The 24,838-nt window shown below is 34.3% G+C and overlaps 1 protein-coding gene across 3 annotated transcripts; it reads left to right on the top strand.

The window, feature by feature from the left end:
- The first annotated feature begins 4,645 nt into the window (after window positions 1–4,645).
- LOC140056677 (chloride channel protein C-like) lies at window positions 4,646–18,151 on the top strand. 3 transcript variants are annotated; one of them, XM_072102127.1, is made up of 18 exons: window positions 4,646–4,671; window positions 5,476–5,719; window positions 6,477–6,606; window positions 6,919–6,996; window positions 7,614–7,789; window positions 8,413–8,505; window positions 9,289–9,532; window positions 10,604–10,798; window positions 11,485–11,570; window positions 12,201–12,343; window positions 12,906–13,077; window positions 13,481–13,658; window positions 13,986–14,152; window positions 14,709–14,888; window positions 15,062–15,161; window positions 15,439–15,534; window positions 16,032–16,265; window positions 16,623–18,151. In XM_072102127.1, exons 2-18 carry the CDS (start codon window positions 5,484–5,486, stop codon window positions 16,662–16,664), a joined length of 2,550 nt encoding a protein of 849 aa, XP_071958228.1. In that variant the 5' UTR covers window positions 4,646–4,671; window positions 5,476–5,483; the 3' UTR covers window positions 16,665–18,151. The 3 variants fall into 3 exon arrangements, with proteins under 3 accessions (XP_071958228.1, XP_071958229.1, XP_071958230.1); XM_072102128.1 differs by having other exon boundaries at window positions 16,572–18,151; XM_072102129.1 differs by lacking the exons at window positions 4,646–4,671; window positions 5,476–5,719 and adding an exon at window positions 5,887–6,164.
- The last annotated feature ends 6,687 nt before the right edge of the window (window positions 18,152–24,838 follow it).

The following is a 24,838-nucleotide window of genomic DNA, read 5'->3' as shown; positions in this document are numbered from 1 at the left end:
TACATGTAAAACCGTACAACAGTGATATTAATTGCGGCGTCATCCGTTCACCCACTAGCGAGTTTTACAATAACAACCCATTTTTCCCTTAATCAAATTATAATTAATATAGATTCTGTTTCAGCCCTGGATTTTTATAACGTTATAGGCCCTATTGCATACGATGAAGTGGGATCAAATTTTTAATTTAATGGCAGAAAAAACATTTAGTATGAAATTCCCGAGCCACTGGGCAACACCCCTCGGTCCGCCCCCTGATTATGACCATGTGTAACTTCTTGGACATTTCATTCCATTCAAGCATGGAGAAACATGATTCAAGCGTCCAGTGTTTTTTTTTTTTTATTCCAGGGGGAGAGAGAGAGAGAGAGTCATAACTGTACCTGACCATTATGGGATAAAGGTTGTGAGAGTCAGCAAATAAGAAACTGTAGATGCTGTTTTGTCTCTGGACATAATACCGTACAAGAATCTGGTGTAATTAAAGCATAACAAAATCAATACGGAACGATTTATCCATTACTTTTTTATTATTTTGCAACCACTTTTAAATACGACACTTTAAGCAAACGAAGACCACCACAGTTAATTACCCCTTTTTTCCAACGAGCTTTAGAATGAAAATTGATTATCAGTTAATTTTTAACCAATCGCATCGTTATAAAAAAACTCAAGTGCGCACGATCAAAGTGCCGGCATGTGGGCTAAATATTTGACCTTTTGGTCAAAGGTTAACAAGTATCGCATTATACAGGTATTTGATTTAAATGAAATAAATTAACAGTTAATTTTGTCTAAAGTGAAATCGGTTAAAGCCCGTTTCCACAAAACATTTATCGGATAATGTTCGGCTTTGCTTGTTTCTAGTTCCACGATAGACAAGTCATTTTAAATTGTACAACTGTAAAATGACTTGACCCACCAATGTTGTTTATCTAATATTATAGTTATTCATTTGAAATCACCAATTAACAAAAGTTCAACAAGAAAAATGTTTGAATTACTTTTAAAATTATTAAAAAATGATGCTTGATAGTTTAATTTAATTGCTTATACAAATAAGTATGTATGCAGAAACTGATTACACGTCCTACCACCAGTATAATGATGTAAAAGAAATATTTATCATTTTAATTAATAATTAATTTGCCATCGGGGTTTTTGCAATCGAAATTGGATTGAGTGCGGTAATTAAAACAGCTATTAATCTCATACCAATAATAATAATAACATTCGTGACTGAATCCATCCGATTGCAAAATGAAACCAATCAAATTGGTTCCATAGAAAGTAAAACTATTCTTCTGCGAAATACATATCTATTTCTCTATCAGCATCCTGTCTTCGGTTATCAGGTTTAATAAATATAGTTATAAATACCGCTAATGCCCCCATTATGCATATCATGATATTGGCTTTATTCAAATTGAAATGTTCTAGGACAATATCATAAACATATACGGTAAATAACGCTACAATATCAACAGAAGTGACTATTACTGATGCAGAAACGGATTCGGGTTCCGGATAAGTCTGTTCCGCAGCAGTTTCGAACGATACTGGGAACAGAACACGAGATAAAATGAAATAAATATAAAAAGATATGAAACTCCACCAGCTATATTCATATTTTAGTGACAACGTGAAACATACAAAGGTTACAAATATCATGAGTACAATAATTCTTGTTGCCAATAAAAACTTTTTAGTTCGGTCTAAAATCCAACCGCCTACTACGGCTCCGATATTAACAGTCACTAAGCTACCCAAAACAACAGCGCTAATATTACTGCTCTTTTCTGGATATACAGTTACAAATATATATTTTATTTTCACCATGATAAATGCAGATTGCCCGATAGCAAGGCCACAAGTCGTAAGGAGTAAGGCAAAGTTTTTATTTGTGATTACAAATTTGATAGATTTCCAAAAATTGGTTTGTTTTCTTTGAACTGAATTCTTTTTCTGAAGACTGGGAGCCGATTGTGGTTTCTCCTCAAAGAAACAAATTATTATTGGTAAAATTATCGTCATCAAAACTGCTGTTCCCAGAAACATATATTTAAGTTTGATATCAGTCTGAAATTGTAATAGCTGAGTTGGTATTATGAATGAAATTGCAATTCCAATATTGAATGCAGTGTATACAAGTCCACTTGCTAAAGAAACTTCGTTAGATCCAAACCACGTACCCGCAAATTGTGAGGAAATTCCAAGGCAACATGGTTGCCCCGTTCCGCAAAGTATCTGGCCAAAAATACTTAAATAAATGGATTGATGAATTATTCCGATATAACGAATCCATGAGCCAGCAAGGTGTAAAACACCGCCTGTTACAGTAATTGCTTTCACGCCTTTCTTCTCAACTAGAAATAGTGCAAAAAATACAAAAACTATGTACGTTAGGAAATAGACAGTACTTAGTGTATCTACAATAGGCGCACGAACGTCAAAATAAACTTCAACCTCATCTGATATTGCCGCATACTGGACCATCATCATTCCGCTTGATAACTGCAGAGACATGAATATTAATAACATAAACCATCTTCTAGTGTAAAGTTGGCATCTCGTTGTGTCGATTAAAGATACAGTTTCTCTTTCAATGTCGGCCATATATAATTTGCTTTTTGTGAAGGTAAACGGATAAACATAATAGTCCTGGCGATGGTTAGTAGGTCTCGTCTACAGGTAACAGTCCACTTGACTTCAAGCGATGACGTAGGCGAAACGCAAGTCAGTTGACAAATCATAAGCGATAAGTTAGTTTGGATGATCCATCGCCTCGTGTGATTGGCCAAATTGTGTCGATCTATTCTAAATTCAATTTTCTCAAATTCCAATTGATAATGGATTGTTGCTGCCCTTGATTAATTATATAATTCTAAATACAAAAACCTAAAACCTTGAGATTTAACTTTTGATCTGATTTTGTCCAAAATGGTGCAAATCAGCAGTGGGCAAAATCGGTATTTTACCGGCAACAAAAAATAAGATATTTCAGTTAATAGAAGCCAAATTTTCTGTGCAACCTGAACCGTATTGTATTCCCTATAGTATTCCACAACCAACTTCAATGACAAATGGAGGTATCAATGAATGACATTGTGAATCTGATTTTTCAATTTAGAAATGCTAATCCAGGCTTATATAGGCCTATAGCGCATTAAGCAAAATCCTCAACGTGCTTAACAAAGACAAAATACCACATAAAAGTAGAGTTTAAAAGTGAATTGTCAAAGTAGGCCTAGGCCTATAGCTTTAAAATATTATAGTGTGGCCTACAGTAGGCCTACAAAAAGAAAAATATAATCCTAAACTAAAGAATGGTAGTGGGTGGACTGTACATATTCCGGGGTAGGGGCGTTACTCCCTTATGTCATAGTGACACACCCAAACATTCAAATACACACAACTTATAATTTCCCAGCTACCGACAAACGTACTCAATATCAAATAATTCTTCATCTATAGGCCTACGCACCATTTACCAACAAATATTTACCATTAAAGGCCTCTAGCGGGAAGGAACGTTTTTTGACAGCCTGTGACTTGTACCGTACCACACACCACAACACAAAGGGTAGAATTATAATATTCCTAAGGAAAAGGTCTATAAACTATCTCAATAAAGAAAGTACACATCCATAGGCCTATGCCTGTCAATCATTAATATTCAGGCATAACGAAAACCAAACAATAGCATAGGGCTATATTAGTATGCCGTTTCTTTGTTTTGTACAAGGCCTGGGCATCTGGATAGATTGATAATATCAATGTCTCATCTACTAACTTATTCTCAACAATAAGTTAGTAGTTACCAGATCTGGAAGATTAACAACAATTTCAGTAAAAACAAATAGACATAAATTTTCATTCTTACCTAGCGCTATTAGACTATACAACAGTGAGTTTCAAAGATAGGTCATTAGGTCTGTTGTATTTTTTATTGCTGATCATTTGTTGTTGTTAGTTCCAAGTTGATCACGAATGTAAATATTTTGTATGTATTGTTTTGCTTGTGTTTTTCTGCCAAGAAAACAATTATCATTATACTATGTATGAATGACGTTTAATAATTCGAATCTGAATCTGAATCTGAATCGCCCGGAAATAGGCTACTTCACTTTGGTAATAAAGGCCTCGTATCCTTTTTTTCTCCTCAACAATAGGCCTATTCACAGATTTTTGTGTAGGTCTACCGATAAATTCCCACGTCGATAAATTAATTCTGCGTTACATGCAAATTTGTGTAAAACGGTGCTCTTTGCATAGCTTCTAAATCGGTAAACATTGTGAAAGCTAATGTTGTAGATTATGAACTATTATGTACAATTTTTGTGAGACGGTCATGTCTATTATTTTTGTCGTAGGGGGGGGGGGGCGGGCTCCAGCTCTTACGCAATTTTTTTAAAGATTTTCTTAAGTTTCTGTGTTGCTGTAACAATCTTGTTTCTTTCGGCTTAATTTCGTGAAATAAATGAGGAAGAACTACTTTTAAAACCGGAGCTACCCTTTAAATTACACTCCGCCTTTCGTCGTCGCCGTGCCACCATCTCATCATCATGCCATCATTATTTACACGGTTACCGTACAAATAGAATTTACATTAGTTATTTACGTACGTCACATGTAAACAAATTCACACTTTTGAATTGTTTCCGTGTTATTGTGAGTAGCTAGCTAGGCCTATAGAGTAGTTTGTTTAATCTTTGTTTTTTGATGATAGAATTTAAATAATTAAATCTGCTGACATATCACATATGAATAATATTAGCCGAATTAGCTGAATTCTAGGGAGGTAGGCCTAGGATAGGCCTACTAGAGGCCTAGGCTAGGCCCCTACTCCTAATTAATTAATACTAGCCTACGCCTAATAGTTAATAGTAAAACCGTCTAGGCTAGGTAGGGCCTAGGCCTAAGCCTGTTAGGCTAGAATAGGCCCCCTAGTAGGCCTAGTTAGTAGTAAGTAGGCCTTAGTTAGTTAGCCTCCTCCGGTGGCAATAGTGCTAAGTGTAGGCCTATATTATAATAAGTGACAGCCCTCCCCTCCTGCCAAGTTAGGTTAAGTATTTGAGCCCTTCGTCACGGTGAGCGACCACGGAAAAATTAATTAATTTCCTGATATTATGTATTTTCGCTATATTATATATGTGGTGTTTATTATTAATGAATACATGCATAACTGTTTTGTACTTTTAAAATATACATAAATTAATTTGAAGGCATTTTCCTCTCAAAAAGTGTTAAAAAATAATCACGCAAATACTTCTGCGAAATGCGTGACAAATATGTGGTCAAAATGCGTGTTACATTAAAAATCGCTTTGAAATGCACGATGCGAGACAGTTGGTGACTATGATATTGTAGTTATTTTTTAAATGTTAATGGATGTGAACTAATTGTTTAGCTTTTCACCCTGTCCGCATGAAAAATGATATATTATTGTTTTAATATTGTTATTTATTTTTGAAGGAGAGAGAATGTCCAGAAGAAGAAAACTTGTCGTAAATTCAACATTTGATGATGATCACTCTGAATCACATCCATCTGACGATAACAGTCGATTTTTTGCAAGAGGAAGAGATTTTGAAAGTCGTTACGTAAACCACAAGTACACAAGACAGGAACGTGAGTTGTTGGCCACGTATGAGAGTCTTGACTACCTGCCTCCTCACAGCCAGGCTTATAAGACTTGGCTGAGAAAACAACCAGCAAGGTACAAGAAAATTTAGTACTAGTGCAGATTTCAGCGGGTGGTGGACGCCAACATATTGTTTAGTCTTGCGCACAAAATGCTTTACAATCTGAGATAATTTTATTTACTGCGCTATTCTATAATTGACATTTTAATTTGTATTATTGTTCTTTCTCTTTGTCTTCTGGATGTGAAAACTTAGGTTGCAGATAAAAAATGTTTTTCAAATATTTTTTTTTTCATATGGAAAAATGATAATCGAAAAGTATTCTTTTTCAAAGTTTATTATATTATGTTTTAAATGAAGGGGGCTTGGACTAAGCGGCTACCAGTCTCAGTACTTGTTTTGACAACTTAACCCAATGGCAGTGTTCAGGAGAATGTGCTTATGCGTGTAGCCACGTGAAAACGAACTTTGGCATTCGATTTGATATGCCATCGCCAGACTGGAACTGTCCCGGAACAGGTGTGAAAGACCATCACTATAGTCTGGGTTCCAGACAGACTTTTGTCTTAATATTAGTAAAAAGATAAATATTTTGGCACATATGGCGTTTCATACGTATACTACTTAATTTTGGATACTCCAAAAATCGAAATAAAACAAATAAGTAAGAAGACAATGAATACAGACATAAGGCACTCACCACTGTAGAATAGCAATTTCGTTTCATGGCATAGTGTCCCGTGTGTCCTCTGATTAGGTATGTCCGAATTGACGGTTTCTACTGTCCAATGTAAAAAAATGATTAAAATATGGTGAACTTTGTAATCATAGGTTGGAATGGGACCGATGGGTAATGATGGCGTTGATTGGGTTTTCTACAGGTTTCATTGGTTTCCTTTTGCATCAATCAATTGATCTTATCTCAGATTTTAAATGGGAGAAAACAGAAGAATATATACAGGTACAGTACTGTATGTCTTAATTCAAAGAGGTCTAAAGGCATGATACTCTCCCTGTAAAGGAGAGGTTGCGAGTTTGAAAAAGATATTTTATGCATATTTATAATTTTTTTTATACCAAAAATCTTTTATAGAAATGGATTATGATACTCATTTAACTTTTGAAAACATTTTTTTAAATCAAATCAACGTTTATTTATTTCAAATCGGGTTAGAGTAAACATATCTTATTAATTTCTTTCTTTTTTTTTAAAGTAAGCAAAATGATTATTGAAATGGCAAAGTTTAATTTCAGCATTGTTTTTATTTTTCAGGAAAGCTATGCAAAATCTTGGGGATGGTTATTTGGCATTAGTCTGGCTTTAGTTCTTTTTGGTAGTGGTATTGTTGTGGTGAGTTGTATGAATAATAAAATTTAATGAATAAGAATGACAGATAAAAAACCTTGATGTTTGGTCGTTTTCTCGTAGTCATCCATATAGGGAATAGAATAGCGGAAGGCTATGACGATGAACAGTGTGAAAATGAGATAAGATTTGATTTTGAAAACTATCTATTGTCTATCTATTGTTCTAATTAATACACCAGTAATGATAATCAATTACTTGTAAGTTCTGTCAACCTTTAGAACTACATACATATGGTTCACCAAGTTTGAAGCTGGAATCGTGGATTTGATTGTTTAAATTATTGATTGATTGATATTATGTATTTCACTTTACTTACACATTTATTCACAATTACATTTACAATATTTAATAGTACCGTATACCAAAAGAAGCCAGTGCTTGTCAGTTTGGTAATGATATAAAGGCATTTAAATGTGCTGTACATACATGTCAGAAAGACGTTAAAAAAAATGATTTTAAAAAAAAAAACAACATGGGTCACCCACGACCAGTCAGTAACTCTGGTAGGGCACTCCACTGTGGGAAAAACGGAGAAATTCAAAAAATTTCATTTTAATATTCAGTTTCATAATAATTGCACATTATATGAATTGTTGTAGTTCCTTAGGCCGTCAGCAGCAGGATCTGGCATGCCTGAACTAATAGGTTTTCTAAACGGTACACTGGTACGAAACATCTTTAATGTCAAGACACTGGTTGTAAAGTTCCTGTCCTGCTTATGTGCTGTTAGTAGTGGACTGCCTGTTGGCCCTGAGGGGCCTATGATTCATATGGGGTATGGTCTTAGTTTAGTTTAGTACAAATTTGATATTCTTGCACTTAAATTGATTTATTGTAGTTGTCTTCAGTTTTGTTTCTAATCTTTAGAAAGGTGTAATTTTACTATCAGTAAACCCATCTCAAGGCTTTTTTTTATAGGGAACGCAAGATACTAATTGTTTAACTAAACACCCACTATATGGTGGAACAATTGGTCACTTTTATTACATCTACCTTCAATTCCTATGCCTTTATTTGAAGTGATGTTCATCCATCCAAATCTACTCTATAGTACAGTATAAGTACTTTCATTTTTTAGCCGAAAGGGAAATATCCAATTGTTGCTGAATAGGTTCATTGGAGTATTTCATAACAAAGGAACAAACAGCCTTAGTTTTTTTATTGAACACAATAATTCCTCCCCTGTCCGAAATAAAGATTTTTTTGGGATATTTATTTAAAAATGTAAAATTTTTATGATTTTAAAAATAAGTGTTTCCAAATAAATGTTAATGTCTGCGAAATTTTAAATTTGTGTGTGGAAGTTACAATCCCTGGGTTTGGAAAAGTTTTGAAAAATAGAAATTGTTTTAATGTGCCCTGATTGAAAGTAATAATTAAAATATGAATCTGTTTTAGTTCTTTGATAGGAGCAGGCTTAAGCCAGTGTAAGTCAAGAACGCTAAAATTCACTTTGCCAATATTTGAAAGATTTAGAAATCCTGAAGACAGGTAGGTGAAACTATAGAAGGAATTACATACACATTCTTGTCATTGTAATGAAAGACAACAGACTTGACCAGAACAATCAATACACTGTATAGTGCCTGGTTTGAAAGACTATTTTAATTCAAGACACTGAATAGTGCCTGGTTTGAAAGACTATTTTACTTCTAGACACTGTATAGTGCCTAGTTTGAAAGACTATTTTACTTCAAAACACTGTAAAGTGCCTTGTTTGAAAGACTATTTTGTTCCAAGACAAGTGCCTTGTTTGAAAGACTATTTTACTTCGAAACACTGTATAGTGCCTGGTTTGAAAGACTATTTTAATTCAAGACACTGTATAGTGCCTGGTTTGAAAGACTATTTTACTTCTGCACACTGTATAGTGCCTGGTTTGAAAGACTATTTTACTTCAAAACACTGTAAAGTGCCTGGTTTGAAAGACTATTTTGCTCCAAGACAAGTGCCTTGTTTGAAAGACTATTTTACTTCAAAACACTGTATAGTGCCTCGTTTGAAAGACTATTTCACTGTTGGATTTGAACATTTCTTTTTTACAAAACCAATATTGAAATTCTATTAGAAAGTCTATACCATTGAGCCACACAGCCGGCTTAAAAACTCGTTCTATTGCCATTACATTTTTATATCAAAATAACTTTTTAACATGAATTTTGTTTTGAAAAAAAGGAATTTCCAAACCAAATAAGATGAATATTTTTTAATCTCTACTGTTGTACTACTTTTTTTATTACTGAATAACATTGCAATATATTTCCTTTATTCCAGACGCAACTTCATCTCAGCTGGATCTGCTGCAGGGGTTGCTTCAGCGTTTGGTGCACCTGTTGGTGGCCTCTTGTTTGCAATGGAAGAGGTGTCATCCTTCTGGAGTATGAAGCTTTCATGGCAGATCTTTTTCTGTTGTATGATATCAACGTTTACCACAGACTTGTTCAATTCAGCATTCCAAGCGTTTAGATACCAGGGGAACTTTGGTTTATTTACTTCTGATAAATACATTCTTTTTCAGGTAAAATACAAACACGTAGGATTGGAAATCACTTCAGAAATTCCTCATTAAAGCGTGGTTCCCACTAGCGACGCAACTTAAGGACATAACGCAACGCAAGTGAATTGACTAATCACAAGCGATGGCTTATTCGCTTGTGATTGTCACCTGTCTATAACTTCGCTTGTCATTGGTTAAAACGCTTGCGTTGCGTTTACGTCCTTGCGTTACGTTCTAGTGGGAACCAAGCTTTACATACAACCTGTCCTATTGGTATATAAGTACTCTAGGCGTTGTTTTCTGTTCTGATGATGAGAATAGTTTCTCAAAACATCTTAAGACATTTTAAAGCAGTGTGCCCATCAAACGCCTTACAATCGTTATTTTAACTCAAAAGTAGAGCTATTCTAAAAAATATTAACTTAACCATGCCTTGTTCAGTGATTTCGAGCTCATGCCTCATGGGCGTCGCTTTCGACGTAGAACAAACGGGAAAAGGAATTCGTTTCTGCCAGTGGCCATCCGACTCTTAAATTCTTGAACTTTGACTCTTGTTATATTGTACTGTGTATTGTGATATTTTGTATATTTTGTAAGATCATTTTAATCCAGACCTTTTTATTTGAATGCTCCGTGTGGGATGATTAAAGAATTTTGAATTGAATTTAAAATTGAATTGAAAGATCGGTGGAATCATTCATGATTTATCTAACTTCAAAAATGCGATAATTAAGTATGTCGGGTGTAAAGTTAAGAATATAGTACAGTTCAGAATGTCATTAGAAGACATTTGTAGCATAACAACCCAACATAAAGACATTCTCAACATATATATTCCCTTTTGAAACGCATGGTGCACAGCTAATATTACTATTGTTTATTGGCTATTTAAACTTTTTTAACAATATTATAATTTTTCCCATATGTATCTTTAAGCTGCGTTCAAACTGAGACCATATTTCGTTCCGGTAGACGATTACAAAATTGTAAAAAACTTTTCACATATTCACAAATATTTTTCTCATAGCAAACTTTATTTTAACAAAATTCATTTTTTTTTTTTTTAAATTGTAATTTGTATCTATTCCACAGGTTCGCAAAGGTTTAGATGTTAATATTTTGATGTTTTTTCCAACCGTTATAATTGGTGTACTTGGTGGTGTCCTAGGAGGACTATTTGTGTTTTGTAATCTAAAATTAGCCAGATTTCGTCGAGCAAAATTGGCCAAAATCAACAATAAAATAACGAAAAAAGTTGCTAGACTGTTAGAGCCTTGTATCATTGTTGTAAGTATGTTCTTTTAATGTTTATGCTTTTTTTAAGTGTTAATTGTAATGACAAATTAGTATGTGTAGTGTTGTAATAACTCGGAATAGGAACATTTTAAATTGTAATTGTATCCTTACTACCATATGCTTGCTGAATCTGACAACCTTAATACTACTTGTACAGTAATTCCAGAAAAGGGATAAAGAACCAGAACCATATACAGTATTGTATTTTCCCTGGTCTTATCAACCTTGAATGTTGCCGATAATTTGCTACTAAACCTTCTATTTGCTCAAATAAATTCCTGTGCTTTGATTTTGTGTTCGCATCGCGTGCAACAATTAGTAAATTCACTTAAAACATTATCAGTTTGTTTATTAGAATTTCAATATAAACAATAGGATATTGAAATAGTAACATAGGTCCAGGCTTAGGTGTTTTACCCAGGTATTAGTTAGTCATCTACCATCTATAGCGATAATTGGTTCATAAGGCCAGCAGGAAAATAGGTACGTGTGAATGAACCCATAAAAACAGTGCATGTGGGCGAATGGAGGCTACTATACAGTGATCTTGGAAGTTGTGGCTCTTTCATATTCAAGCAGTTCTTGCACAATGCATTCAATTGAAGTGATATTTTAGTTACAATTGTTGCGTGGGTGGTTATTCATTTATATATAACAATAAACTTTGTTTTGTTAAGGCAATAATGGCAACAGCTAGTGTCTTCCTGCCAGCTATATTTGATTGTAGTCCTTTCACATGCTACTATGAAAACGAATCAGGAAAGTAAGTAAAGATGGATTAAACATCATCACTCGGATAACATTTTAATAAATGCTGTGGGTAAAATGCTGATCTCAATGGAGAAACAAAATTTGTAATGAATGAAAGTAAAATGTTTTAATGTTAAGTTAAAGATGCTTGCCTACTGGTCCCAAGGTCCGGGGTACAAATCGTGTATGATGTAGTCCGGATCTCATGATATTGTATTAAGACATTTTATGTTTATGTCGAAAATCTTGTGTATACAGTCAATGAAAGTGAAGGTCAGTCCATGAAATCACTGTGGTTTATCCTTGGCAATTTTTCTATATTGAGAATGAATGAATGAATAAGCAGGAAAGTAAGCATCTAGAAGAGAACTCTTCTAAACTTTTGGAAAATATTATTCAGTCAAAGAAGCACAACCTCCAATGTATATTAAATATCCTTAAGATCTGCTTCCACCTTCCAGTAGCGTAATGGCTATGAGCGCTCACTGTCTAAAACCAGGGGCCCAGAGCATGAGCAGCCCAATGCACTCCTTAGGAGTGCTAAACTAGGGGCCTTGCCGTCCGTGTTACGCCACTGCATGAGTTTCTATATTTTGGGAATGTTCTACTGTATGACACTACAATTGATATTTGTAAATTTTAGGCCACCATCAGACTTCAGCCCCAAATGTTTGGACAACCCTGCTGGGTCTACAGAAAAAGAAGTCAGTTACTATACTTGTACCCGTGGAATTGTTGTGAAAGAAGGCGAGAATATTACATTTTCAAATGATACATTTAGTCAAGGTTGGTTTAACTATGAATACTGTAATAAATAGACATAGTATATGACATTCACATATTTAAATTCACATATTATCAACCATTGCAAAAGGCTTCAGTTCTCTTTTTAAGTACAGAAGTTCTTGCTCATTTTAGCTCCAATGTTTCATCTGCACCCCATCCTAGTAATTTATTCTTGTCCTCAAACTTAACTTGAAACTGGATAAATTTGGATTGGGCTCATCCATAGACCCACGCCATCCAGCAGTGCAGCGCGATCCCCTACTCTTTTCACTTAGTGTACCAGCTTCTTTAACATGCACTAAGCTTCGGTATGAGTTTCAAAGGGATTAACTGAGTACTAAGCGTTTTCTAATTAAGGAATTAACGCAGTACCAAGCGTTTTTTAATTCAGTGATACAATATAACCTACAATGACATTAAAGAATTGATTCGGAAACTAGTAGTTTATTTTCTCATACATTATGATTGTGTGTAGAAATTATACCAATAATTTAAAAAGATGACACATTGAAGCTCTTCTCAGATACATATTAGACGAAATGTTTTCAACTTTCTTGTTTAGTTGCTACATTACTGTTTGTAACCGGGGAAGAAGCAATCCATCATCTATTCTCACGTGAAACACATTGGGAGTTCACCTTCGGTCCCTTGTTCACCGTTCTAATATTCTACTTCTTCATGGCATGTTGGAGCTGTGGCCCATCAATCTCAAGTGGTTTAGTTGTGCCTATGTTGTAAGTATATTGTTGTTGTTTGTTGTTTTATTCACGTGTATTTACTGAGTGTGCACTATCAACTTGTGTGCTACCTGGTGCCACTCAATAGATTGATAGTTCTCAGGTGATCGGCAATCAAATTTTTCCAAATGTTATTATGTTATATTAATTCATTGTGTCCATACTGGGACATTTGGACGTGTTTCCTTACCCGATCGGACTCCTTAACACAATTTTGCCGGAAGTTAAAAAGTGGTTTGATAGTTGGCTACAAATTCCAGGATCTTTAGTTCAAATCTGTCAGATGGCAATATTTTTTTTCTCATGACAGCCACTTGTACAAAAGACTTTAGTATGTTTGTCTTGTGAATTTGTTGTCAGTATATAAAGAAAAAATGTATACATATTTGTTTATTTTTAGGTATATTGGTGCTCTGTATGGTCGAATTGTAGGCCTAATAATGGTCACTTTGTTTGGAGTGCACTCTACCGATGATATCTATTGGGCTTGGATGGATCCTGGAGCCTTCGCTCTTATAGGAGCAGCTTCATTCTTCGGTGGTGTATCTCGTCTTACCATGTCACTCACAGTTATCATGGTAATTTTTTAGTTTATTGTTGAAGCATAAACCAAAAACCTTACATAACCCAGGCGTAGTACTCCGTGACTGTGTAGGGGTCGTGAATGGTCGATTGCATACTGTTGGGTACCCTCTCTATGAAGATAACATTTGAATCCGCTCTCTAGCCAATCTATATAAGCTCATTGATGTTTGTGGAACCTTTTTAGTATGCTGTGAAAATTAACAATACTGATACAACTTTACTTTTTGTTTATAAATGTTCTCAATGTTTATTATGCAACAACAAATATTGGGAAACATATTTATAATAACAAAAACTGTAACTTTTATATTTTTTTTCAGATGGAGATAACAAATGATATTCAATTTCTACTTCCCATTATGGTTGCTATTATGGTTGCTAAGTGGGTTGGAGATGCATTTACACATCCCATTTACCACGCCCTTCTAGAGGTCAAATGTATACCATTCCTTGATTCCGAGCCTGTAATATTTCATGATGGTAAAAGGTATGTTGTAAATTTGTACTTTATCATTGTTAATTTAGCTACAGAAGTTGAAAATTAGAGATTATAGTGCTGAATGTACAATACATTCAACAGCTAGTGTAGTAGATTTTTCTAGAGATCCTACTAGACAATTTATAATACGCATACCACATGTTGTGTCACATCTTCGTAATTACCATTGTCAAATCACATTAATCTTTCCATATTTTATCATAGATAGTTATTACAAATAATGAATGTTCATTAATTCAATGGTACAAATAATTTCATGAGGTGAAAGATGAAATTCTATTTTCATGAAGTGAAGCCCATATGAAAATAGAATTTAAATGAAATTCTTTTTACCATTGCATGAATATAAAAACATTCTTTGTTTTATATAACATACAAATAGACTCTTGAAAAGTACATTTGATTCATTGATTTAATAATACATACTATTGCATGTCATGTGACTCACAATCATCCAATCAAGTGACATGAATTTATTTAGGTGTTATATAATATCCATTATATTATAATCTTAAATATCATTACATAATGTTATTTCTGTTAGCATTAATCTTGAGCTACATTCAGCAGCTGATGCAATGGCCTCACCACCTACAGTACTTCAATGCCGGCCAACTGTTAGTGAACTAGCTCACGTTCTTCTGGACACAGCATATGGTGGTTTCCCTGTGGTCGAAACCGGGCCTCTTGGCAACCGCAATGAATTTAAGGGCCTCATAAATAGGTATAAATACTATGTTTAATGTTTATTAAAATTTATTATGTGTACATTTAACCTATTTTTTGTTGAATTTAATTTATAATTGAAAACATTACTTTTTTGGGGTTTTTTTTCTACGGAATTTTAAAACTACAAAATGGTTAAGTTTAATGAAAGATTTATTTTTTTACACATAGAAATGAAATATGTGTTCTGCTTTCCTATGAATCAATATTTGAGAGATCAGACGCAGCTCAAGATGATGAAGTTGAAATTCCTAAACTTGATTATCAGACGGTAGGAAGATGCTTTTTTTTGTTTTTTCTTTATTTTGTTGTGTTATTTTTAATTTAGATATTCTATACATAGAAATAAATAAATCAATTAAAATTTCAAAATTTTACTGACTTTTTCAATCAATATTTGTTTAATTCGGTATTTTAAACAGAGGTGCCTGGTGAAACCAGTTAAACTTCAGGCGCAACAAAGAAGAAATATTCTATAGCTTTAATTGACTTGCTTATTTCTTTATTATTTTTGTAATGATTGTTTATTTCATGGTAAACTTGATTAGATTGCGGTGGAAAACCTGGAAAATCCAGAGGTTCTAGAAGAGTGTCTTCACCAGTATTGTGAAGATGATAAGTTTCAACATATGACAGTTAACTTGGTGAATACATTTTATAATTATTTTCTTTATCATATTTCTATTATGCTTAAATGCTTGTGTTTGTATGTAATATAGATATATATATCTTTATGTTGTTTTACCATTTAGGTACTGTATCTAATTCAGTATTATTAATTAATACAGTATAATTATATAATCAACAGTTTTGTTTTATTACTTAATTTGCATATAAATACAACCAATGTTTATATATTACTATTTTCAAAGATGTATTTCTTTCCTACTAAATAAGTTATTTAGAGGTTTATTCTATCAAAACATCTGTCTGAATTATTTGATGAAATGTATAAAAAATATACTATATATACTAAAACTCTGTCTACACTATCAAACTTTGTGATAAAAAAAAATGTGATGTGCCATATATGGACGCGATGACATCATATAACTTTTTTTTTATCAAACTAGTTTGATATTGTAGAAAGATTTTATAAATAAATCTATTTATATTGCTACCTTATCATTTGATATAACAGAAACCCTATGTTAATATGTCTGCTCCATGCATTCCAAGCACATTCTCTTTGCACCGTACCTACATAATATTTCGCACACTTGGTCTGCGTCATCTAACTGTTGTGGATCACAAGAACTGTGTTGTGGGCATGATATCGCGCAAAGACTTGATGGGATTCAAGATCGAGGAGAGCATTGCACCTATACTAAAACGAAGACAAGAGGCTGAACGAAATCCGGTTGAAATGACAAACGTAAGTATTGTTGGAACAATCGTAGAAGTCTTTGAATAAATTGTAATATAAAGGCTGTTTTAGACTTAGAGGTTTGTCTTAATAAGTGTAATTTTGTAATAATTATGTAACTTTTTTATTATTAAAATAAAAACAGTGCTAAGATTGCAGGGCAGCTCTGTTGTTTTGTGGACTTTTAGTATGGTAATAGGTATAAATCTAGGCTTTATATCTATGACTACCGAAAGACCATTTTTCAATCTGTCCCTGGATTGGTACACACATCAGTGTAATTTCATACCTCATGGGATGTGTTTTTGTTTTCAGAATTCTGGTGTTGTTTGAATATTCAATTCATCTTCATTGGTTTCATTATAGAGTACCAGTGCCACCATGATCATGTCCATAGAGTCAGACTAGAGGGCACCAGTGCCACCATGATCATATGCATATAGCATCAGACTAGAGAGTAACGGTGTTACCATGATCATGTGTCTATATCATCAGGCTAGACAGTAACGGTGTTACCATGATCATATGCATATACATAAGACCAGGGAGTACCAGTTTCACCATAATCATGTGCATAGCATCAGGCTAGAGAGTACCTGTGTTACCGATATGTGCATAGCATCAGGCTAGAGAGTACCTGTGTTACCGATCATGTGCATATAGCATAATAAGACTAGAGAGTACTGGTGTCACCATAAGCATGTGCATATATCATCAGGCTAGACAGTACTATTGCCACCATAATCATCAGTCTAGAGTAGTACTAGTACCAATGCCAGAATGAGCATGTGCCTATAATACCAGGCTAGATAGTACCAGTGTCACTATGATCATGTGCATATATCATCAGGCTAGAGAGTACCAGTGTCACTATGATCATGTGCATATAGCATCAGGCTAGAGAGTACCAGTGTCACTATAATCATGTGCATATAGCATCAGGCTATATAGTACCAGTGTAACTATGATCATGTGCATATATCATCAGGCTAGAGAGTACCAGTGTTACCATGATCATGGGCATATAGTATAAGACTAGAGAGTACCAGTGTTACCATGATCGTGTGCATATAGTATAAGACTAGAGAGTACCAGTGTTACCATAATCATGTGCATATAGCATCAGGCTAGAGATTACCAGTGTTACCATGATCATGTGCATAGCATCAGGCTAGAGAGTACCAGTGCCACCATAATCATGTGCATAGCATCAGGCTAGACAGTACTATTGCCACCATGATCATCAGTCTAGAGTAGTACCAGTGTGACAGTGTCATCATGATCATGTGCATAACATCAGGCGAGCGAGTACCAGTGTGACAGTGTCATCATGATCATGTGCATAACATCAGGCTAGAGAGTACCAGTGTGACAGTGTCATCATGATCATGTGCATAACATCAGGCTAGAGAGTACCAGTGTGACAGTGTCACCATGATCATGTGCATAGCATCAGGCGAGAGAGTACCAGTGTGACAGTGTCATCATGATCATGTGCATAGCATCAGGCGAGAGAGTACCAGTGTGACAGTGTCATCATGATCATGTGCATAGCATCAGGTGAGAGAGTACCAGTGTGACAGTGTCATCATGATCATGTCCATAGCATCAGGCGAGAGAGTGCCAGTGTGACAGTGTCATTATGATCATGTGCATAGCATCAGGCGAGAGAGTACCAGTGTGACAGTGTCATCATGATCATGTCCATAGCATCAGGCGAGAGAGTACCAGTGTGACAGTGTCATTATGATCATGTGCATGGCATCAGGCGAGAGAGTACCAGTGTGACAGTGTCATCATGATCATGTGCATAGCATCAGGCGAGAGAGTACCAGTGTTACAGTGCCATCATGATCATGTGCATAGCACCATACTAGTGCGACAATAGAATTTTTTTAAAGAAATAAAACGTTCCATATTTTGATATACATTTATTTAAACTATGATACATTCCATATATTTAATATAAAAGTATTGCATTGTCTTTTTTTTTTGCAGGTCAATATGTATTAAGACTGGAACAAAATTGTTACAAACTATGTAAAGATGCATTTTTCTTGTTTTTGTGATTAAATAATTATTCATAATTAAGAATAAAAATAATTATAATTACAATAATCGATTGTACATAGTTTTGTCTTTTTAATTAAAATTGAAAATAAAATAAATGATTGTTTTTTGTTTAAATGGCCAAAATATCGACTTTTAACAATTCAATTATTATGCAATAATATTTCAATATATTCGCATATATTGTGTTAAAGACATCTGGTTGCAATATCAAAGTGTGACATGCTCTAAATCACATGTGATCTTCGCATGTTACGTGATGAGTGGCCAAATGGTTAAGACAGTGGAACCGCAATACCTTGCCATATTAACATCGTTAGGGGTTTGAGCCTCACTCGCTTCATGGTTCTGGTGGTAGAACGAGTATTATTGGATAAGGACTATAAACCGTAGGTCCAGTGTACACATCTGGCTCATGTGCCCTTCAAAGAACCTAGTACATCTTTCGAGACAAGTAGGGGGTTACCCCGGTGTACTAGTATACACACATCCACTGTCACTCATCAAGAGGGCCCCTTGATTGTCAGCATATGCTGTTGTCTATAAATACAGCATATAGTACAGGGATTTTTTCGAAAATTGGCCAAATATCAGGTTTTTAAAATTCAATTATTATGCGATAATATTGCTATATAATGATCATATATTGCATTTTCATCATCTTATAGTACCATAGAAACCAGTTATGTCAAAAAATAAAAGGTTCGAAATTTGGCCATTTAAAAAAAAATCCCTGAACTATACTGCCCAGCTGTCATGAAAGAACGACTTAACTGACACATTTTTTCAAAAATCACTTTTTTAGCTTTTTGGGCTATTTAGGGAATGATACACCTTGTGGTATATTCAGATATTCTAAATTTTAACTAGAAATATGAAATTTAAAAATCAAAATACCACTCAATTACAAGTGTGTGTTACTATTGCTATGCTCTAGTAACCATTTATGTCAAAACTGGTTAGTGTAGCATTGGCATGCGCATAACCCATTATTCGTCTCTGCGCATGTTTATTATGCAATAGTAACCATTTATGTCAAGAAATAAAAGGGTCGAAAATCGGCCATTTTTCGGAAATTTTCCTGTACTATAGTACAGGGATTTTTCAAAAAATTGCAAATTTTCGACCTTTTTATTTTTCGATAAAACTGGTTACTATAGCATAATTGACATGCGCTGAACCCATTATTCGCCTCTGCGCATGTTTATTATGCTATAGTAACCATTTATGTCAAAACTCGTTACTATAGCACAATTGACATGCGCAGAACCCATTATTCGCCTCTGCGCATGTTAATTATGCTATAGTAACCATTTATGTCAAAACTGGGTACTATAGCACAATTGACATGCGCAGAACCCATTATTCGACTCTGCGCATGTCAATTGTGCTATAGTAACCAGTTTTATCGAAAAATAAAAGGGTCGAAAATCGGCCATTTTTCGAAAATTTCCCTGTACAGCGATTTTTCAAAAAATTGCAAATTTTCGACCTTTTTATTTTTCGATAAAACTGGTTACAATAGCACAATTGACATGCGCAGAACACATTATTCGCCTCTGCGCATGTTTATTATGCTATAGTAACCATTTATGTCAAAACTCGTTACTATAGCACAATTTATATGCGCAGAACCCATTATTCGTCTCTGCGCATGTTTATTATGCAATAGTAACCATTTATGTCAAAAATAAAAGGGTCGAAAATCGGCCATTTTTCGGAAATTTTCCTGTACTATAGTACAGGGATTTTTCAAAAAATTGCAAATTTTCGACCTTTTTATTTTTCGATAAAACTGGTTACTATAGCATAATTGACATGCGCTGAACCCATTATTCGCCTCTGCGCATGTTTATTATGCTATAGTAACCATTTATGTCAAAACTCGTTACTATAGCACAATTGACATGCGCAGAACCCATTATTCGCCTCTGCGCATGTTTATTATGCTATAGTAACCATTTATGTCAAAACTGGTTACTATAGCACAATTGACATGCGCAGAACCCATTATTCGCCTCTGCGCATGTTAATTATGCTATAGTAACCATTTATGTCAAAACTGGGTACTATAGCACAATTGACATGCGCAGAACCCATTATTCGACTCTGCGCATGTCAATTGTGCTATAGTAACCAGTTTTATCGAAAAATAAAAGGGTCGAAAATCGGCCATTTTTCGAAAATTTCCCTGTACAGCGATTTTTCAAAAAATTGCAAATTTTCGACCTTTTTATTTTTCGATAAAACTGGTTACAATAGCACAATTGACATGCGCAGAACACATTATTCGCCTCTGCGCATGTTTATTATGCTATAGTAACCATTTATGTCAAAACTCGTTACTATAGCACAATTTATATGCGCAGAACCCATTATTCGTCTCTGCGCATGTTTATTATGCAATAGTAACCATTTATGTCAAAAATAAAAGGGTAAAAAATCGGCCATTTTTCGGAAATTTTCAGGGATTTTTTAAAAAATGGCAAATTTTCTACCTTTTTATTTTTCGATAAAACTGGTTACTATAGCACAATTGACATGCGCAGAACCCATTATTTGCCTCTACGCATGTTTATTATGCTATAGTAACCATTTATGTCAAAACTGGGTACTACAGCACAATTGACATGCGCAGAACCCAGTATTCGCCTCTGCGCATGTTTATTATGCTATAGTAACCATTTATGTCAAAACTGGGTACTATAGCACAATTGACATGCGCAGAACCCATTATTCGACTCTGCGCATGCCAATTGTGCTATAGTAACCAGTTTTATCGAAAAATAAAAGGGTCGAAAATCGGCCATTTTTCGAAAATATTCCTGTACTATAGTACAGGGATTTTTCAAAAAATGGCAAATTTTTGACCTTTTTATTTTTCGATAAAACTGGTTACTATAGCACAATTGACATGTGCAGAACACATTATTCGCCTCTGCGCATGTTTATTATGCTATAGTAACCATTTATGTCAAAACTCGTTACTATAGCACAATTTATATGCGCAGAACCCATTATTCGTCTCTGCGCATGTTTATTATGCAATATTAACCATTTATGTCAAGAAATAAAAGGGTCGAAAATCGGCCATTTTTCGGAAATTTTCCTGTACTATAGTACAGAGATTTTTCAAAAAATTGCAAATTTTCGACCTTTTTATTTTTCGATAAAACTGGTTACAATAGCACAATTGACATGCCCATTATTCGCCTCTGCGCATGTTTATTATGCTATAGTAACCATTTATGTCAAAACTCGTTACTATAGCACAACTTATATGCGCAGAACCCATTATTCGTCTCTGCGGATGTTTATTATGCAATAGTAACCATTTATGTCAAAAAATGAAAGGGTAAAAAATCGGCCATTTTTCGGAAATTTTCCTGTACTATAGTACAGGGATTTTTCAAAAAATGGCAAATTTTTGACCTTTTTATTTTTCGATAAAACTGGTTACTATAGCACAATTGACATGCGCAGAACACATTGTTCGCCTCTGCGCATGTTTATTATGCTATAGTAACCATTTATGTCAAAACTCGTTACTATAGCACAATTTATATGCGCAGAACCCATTATTCGTCTCTGCGCATGTTTATTATGCAATATTAACCATTTATGTCAAGAAATAAAAGGGTCGAAAATCGGCCATTTTTCGGAAATTTTCCTGTACAATAGTACAGGAATTTTTCAAAAAATGGCAAATTTTCGACCTTTTTATTTTTCGATAAAACTGGTTACTATAGCACAATTGACATGCGCAGAACTTATTATTCGCCTCTGCGCATCTTTATTATGCTATAGTAACCATTTATGTCAAAACTCGTTACTATAGCACAATTTATATGCGCAGAACCCATTATTCGTCTCTGCGCATGTTTATTATGCAATAGTAACCATTTATGTCAAAAAATAAAAGAGTAAAAAATCGGCCATTTTTCGGAAATTTTCCTGTACTATAGTACAGGGATTTTTTAAAAAATGGCAAATTTTCTACCTTTTTATTTTTCGATAAAACTGGTTACTATAGCACAATTGACATGCGCAGAACCCATTATTCGCCTCTGCGCTTGTTTATTATGCTATAGTAACCATTTATGTCAAAACTCGTTACTATAGCACAATTTATATGCACAGAACCCATTATTCGTCTCTGCGCATGTTTATTATGCCATATTAACCATTTATGTCAAGAAATAAAAGGGTCGAAAATCGGCCATTTTTCGGAAATTTTCCTGTACTATAGTACAGGGATTTTTCAAAAAATTGCAAATTTTCGACCTTTTTATTTTTCGATAAAACTGGTTACAATAGCACAATTGACATGCGCAGAACACATTATTCGCCTCTGCGCATGTTTATTATGCTATAGTAACCATTTATGTCAAAACTCGTTACTATAGCACAATTGACATGCGCAGAACCCATTATTCGTCTCTGCGCATGTTTATTATGCAATAGTAACCATTTATGTCAAAAAATAAAAGGGTAAAAAATCGGCCATTTTTCGGAAATTTTCCTGTACTATAATACAGGGATTTTTCAAAAAATTGCAAATTTTCGAACTTTTTATTTTTCGATAAAACTGGTTACAATAGCACAATTGACATGCCCATTATTCGCCTCTGCGCATGTTTATTATGCTATAGTAACCATTTATGTCAAAACTCGTTACTATAGCACAATTTATATGCGCAGAACCCATTATTCGTCTCTGCGCATGTTTATTATGCTATAGTAACCATTTATGTCAAAACTCGTTACTATAGCACAATTTATATGCGCAGAACCCATTATTCGTCTCTGCGCATGTTTATTATGCAATATTAACCATTTATGTCAAGAAATAAAAGGGTCGAAAATCGGCCATTTTTCGGCCAGGGATTTTTCAAAAAAATTGCAAATTTTCGACCTTTTTATTTTTCGATAAAAAGGTCGAAAATCGGCCATTTTTCGGAAATTTTCCTGTACTATAGTACAGGGATTTTTCAAAAAATTGAAAATTTTTCGATAAAACTGGTTACTATAGCACAATTGACATGCGCAGAACATATTATTCGCCTCTGCGCATGTTTATTTTGCTATAGTAACCATTTATGTCAAAACTCGTTACTATAGCACAATTTATATGCGCAGAACCCATTATTCGTCTCTGCGCATGTTTATTAACCATTTATGTCAAGAAATAAAAGGGTCGAAAATCGGCCATTTTTCGGAAATTGTCCTGTACTATAGTATAGGGATTTTTCAAAAAATTGAAAATTTTCGACCTTTTTATTTTTCGATAAAACTGGTTACAATAGCACAATTGACATGCGCAGAACACATTATTCGCCTCTGCGCATGTTTATTATGCTATAGTAACCATTTATGTCAAAACTCGTTACTATAGCGCAATTTATATGCGCAGAACCCATTATTCGTCTCTGCGCATGTTTATTATGCAATAGTAACCATTTATGTCAAAAAATAAAAGGGTCGAAAATCGGCCATTTTTCGGAAATTTTCCTGTACTACAGGGATTTTTCAAAAAATGGCAAATTTTTGACCTTTTTATTTTTCGATAAAACTGGTTACTATAGCACAATTGACATGCGCAGAACACATTATTCGCCTCTGCGCATGTTTATTATGCTATAGTAACCATTTATGCCAAAACTCGTTACTATAGCACAATTTATATGCGCAGAACCCATTATTCGTCTCTGCGGATGTTTATTATGCAATAGTAACCATTTATGTCAAAAAATAAAAGGGTAAAAAATCGGCCATTTTTCGGAAATTTTCCTGTACTATAGTACAGGGATTTTTCAAAAAATTGCAAATTTTCTACCTTTTTATTTTTCGATAAAACTGGTTACTATAGCACAATTGACATGCGCAGAACCCATTATTCGCCTCTGCACATGTTTATTATGCTATAGTAACCATTTATGTCAAAACTGGTTACTATAGCACAATTGACATGCTCAGAACCCATTATTCGACTCTGCGCATGTCAATTGTGCTATAGTAACCAGTTTTATCGAAAAATAAAAGGGTCGGAAATCGGCCATTTCTCAAAAATTTTCCTGTACTATAGTACAGGGATTTTTCCAAAAAGGGCAAATTTTGACCTTTTTATTTTTCGATAAAACTGGTTACTATGGCACAATTGACATGCACAGAACCCATTATTCGACTCTGCGCATGTTTATTTTTCAATAGTAACCATTTATGTCCAAAAATAAAACGGTCGAAAATCGGTCATTTTTTGAAAATTTCCCTGTACTATAGTACAGGGATTTTTCAAAAAATGGCAAATTTTCGACCTTTATATTTTTTGATAAAACTGGTTAGTATAGCACAATTGACATGCGCAGAACCCATTATTCGCCTCTGCGCATGTTTATTAAGCTAATCAAAATAATATTATCTCCACACGTGAAGAGCTAAAACAAGAACACGTTTTGTTGATTATCTCAAAACTTTGCTTTATGCAGTTGAGTCGTTTCTTTCATGACGGGGCA

This window comes from Antedon mediterranea, chromosome 8 (assembly GCF_964355755.1).
Source record: "Antedon mediterranea chromosome 8, ecAntMedi1.1, whole genome shotgun sequence".
NCBI classification, from domain to species: Eukaryota; Metazoa; Echinodermata; class Crinoidea; order Comatulida; family Antedonidae; genus Antedon; species Antedon mediterranea.
The sequence above is the reverse complement of the archived record's forward strand: the minus strand, read 5'-3'. Positions and strand labels throughout refer to the sequence as shown.

Coding starts and splice junctions, on each gene's coding strand:
- LOC140056677 (XM_072102127.1), top strand. CDS start 5,484: ATGTCCAGAAGAAGAAAACTTGTCGTAAATTCAACATTTGATGATGAT. Junction 5,720..6,476: donor CTGAGAAAACAACCAGCAAG/GTACAAGAAAAT, acceptor TTGTAATCATAG/GTTGGAATGGGACCGATGGG. Junction 14,153..14,708: donor ATATTTCATGATGGTAAAAG/GTATGTTGTAAA, acceptor TATTTCTGTTAG/CATTAATCTTGAGCTACATT.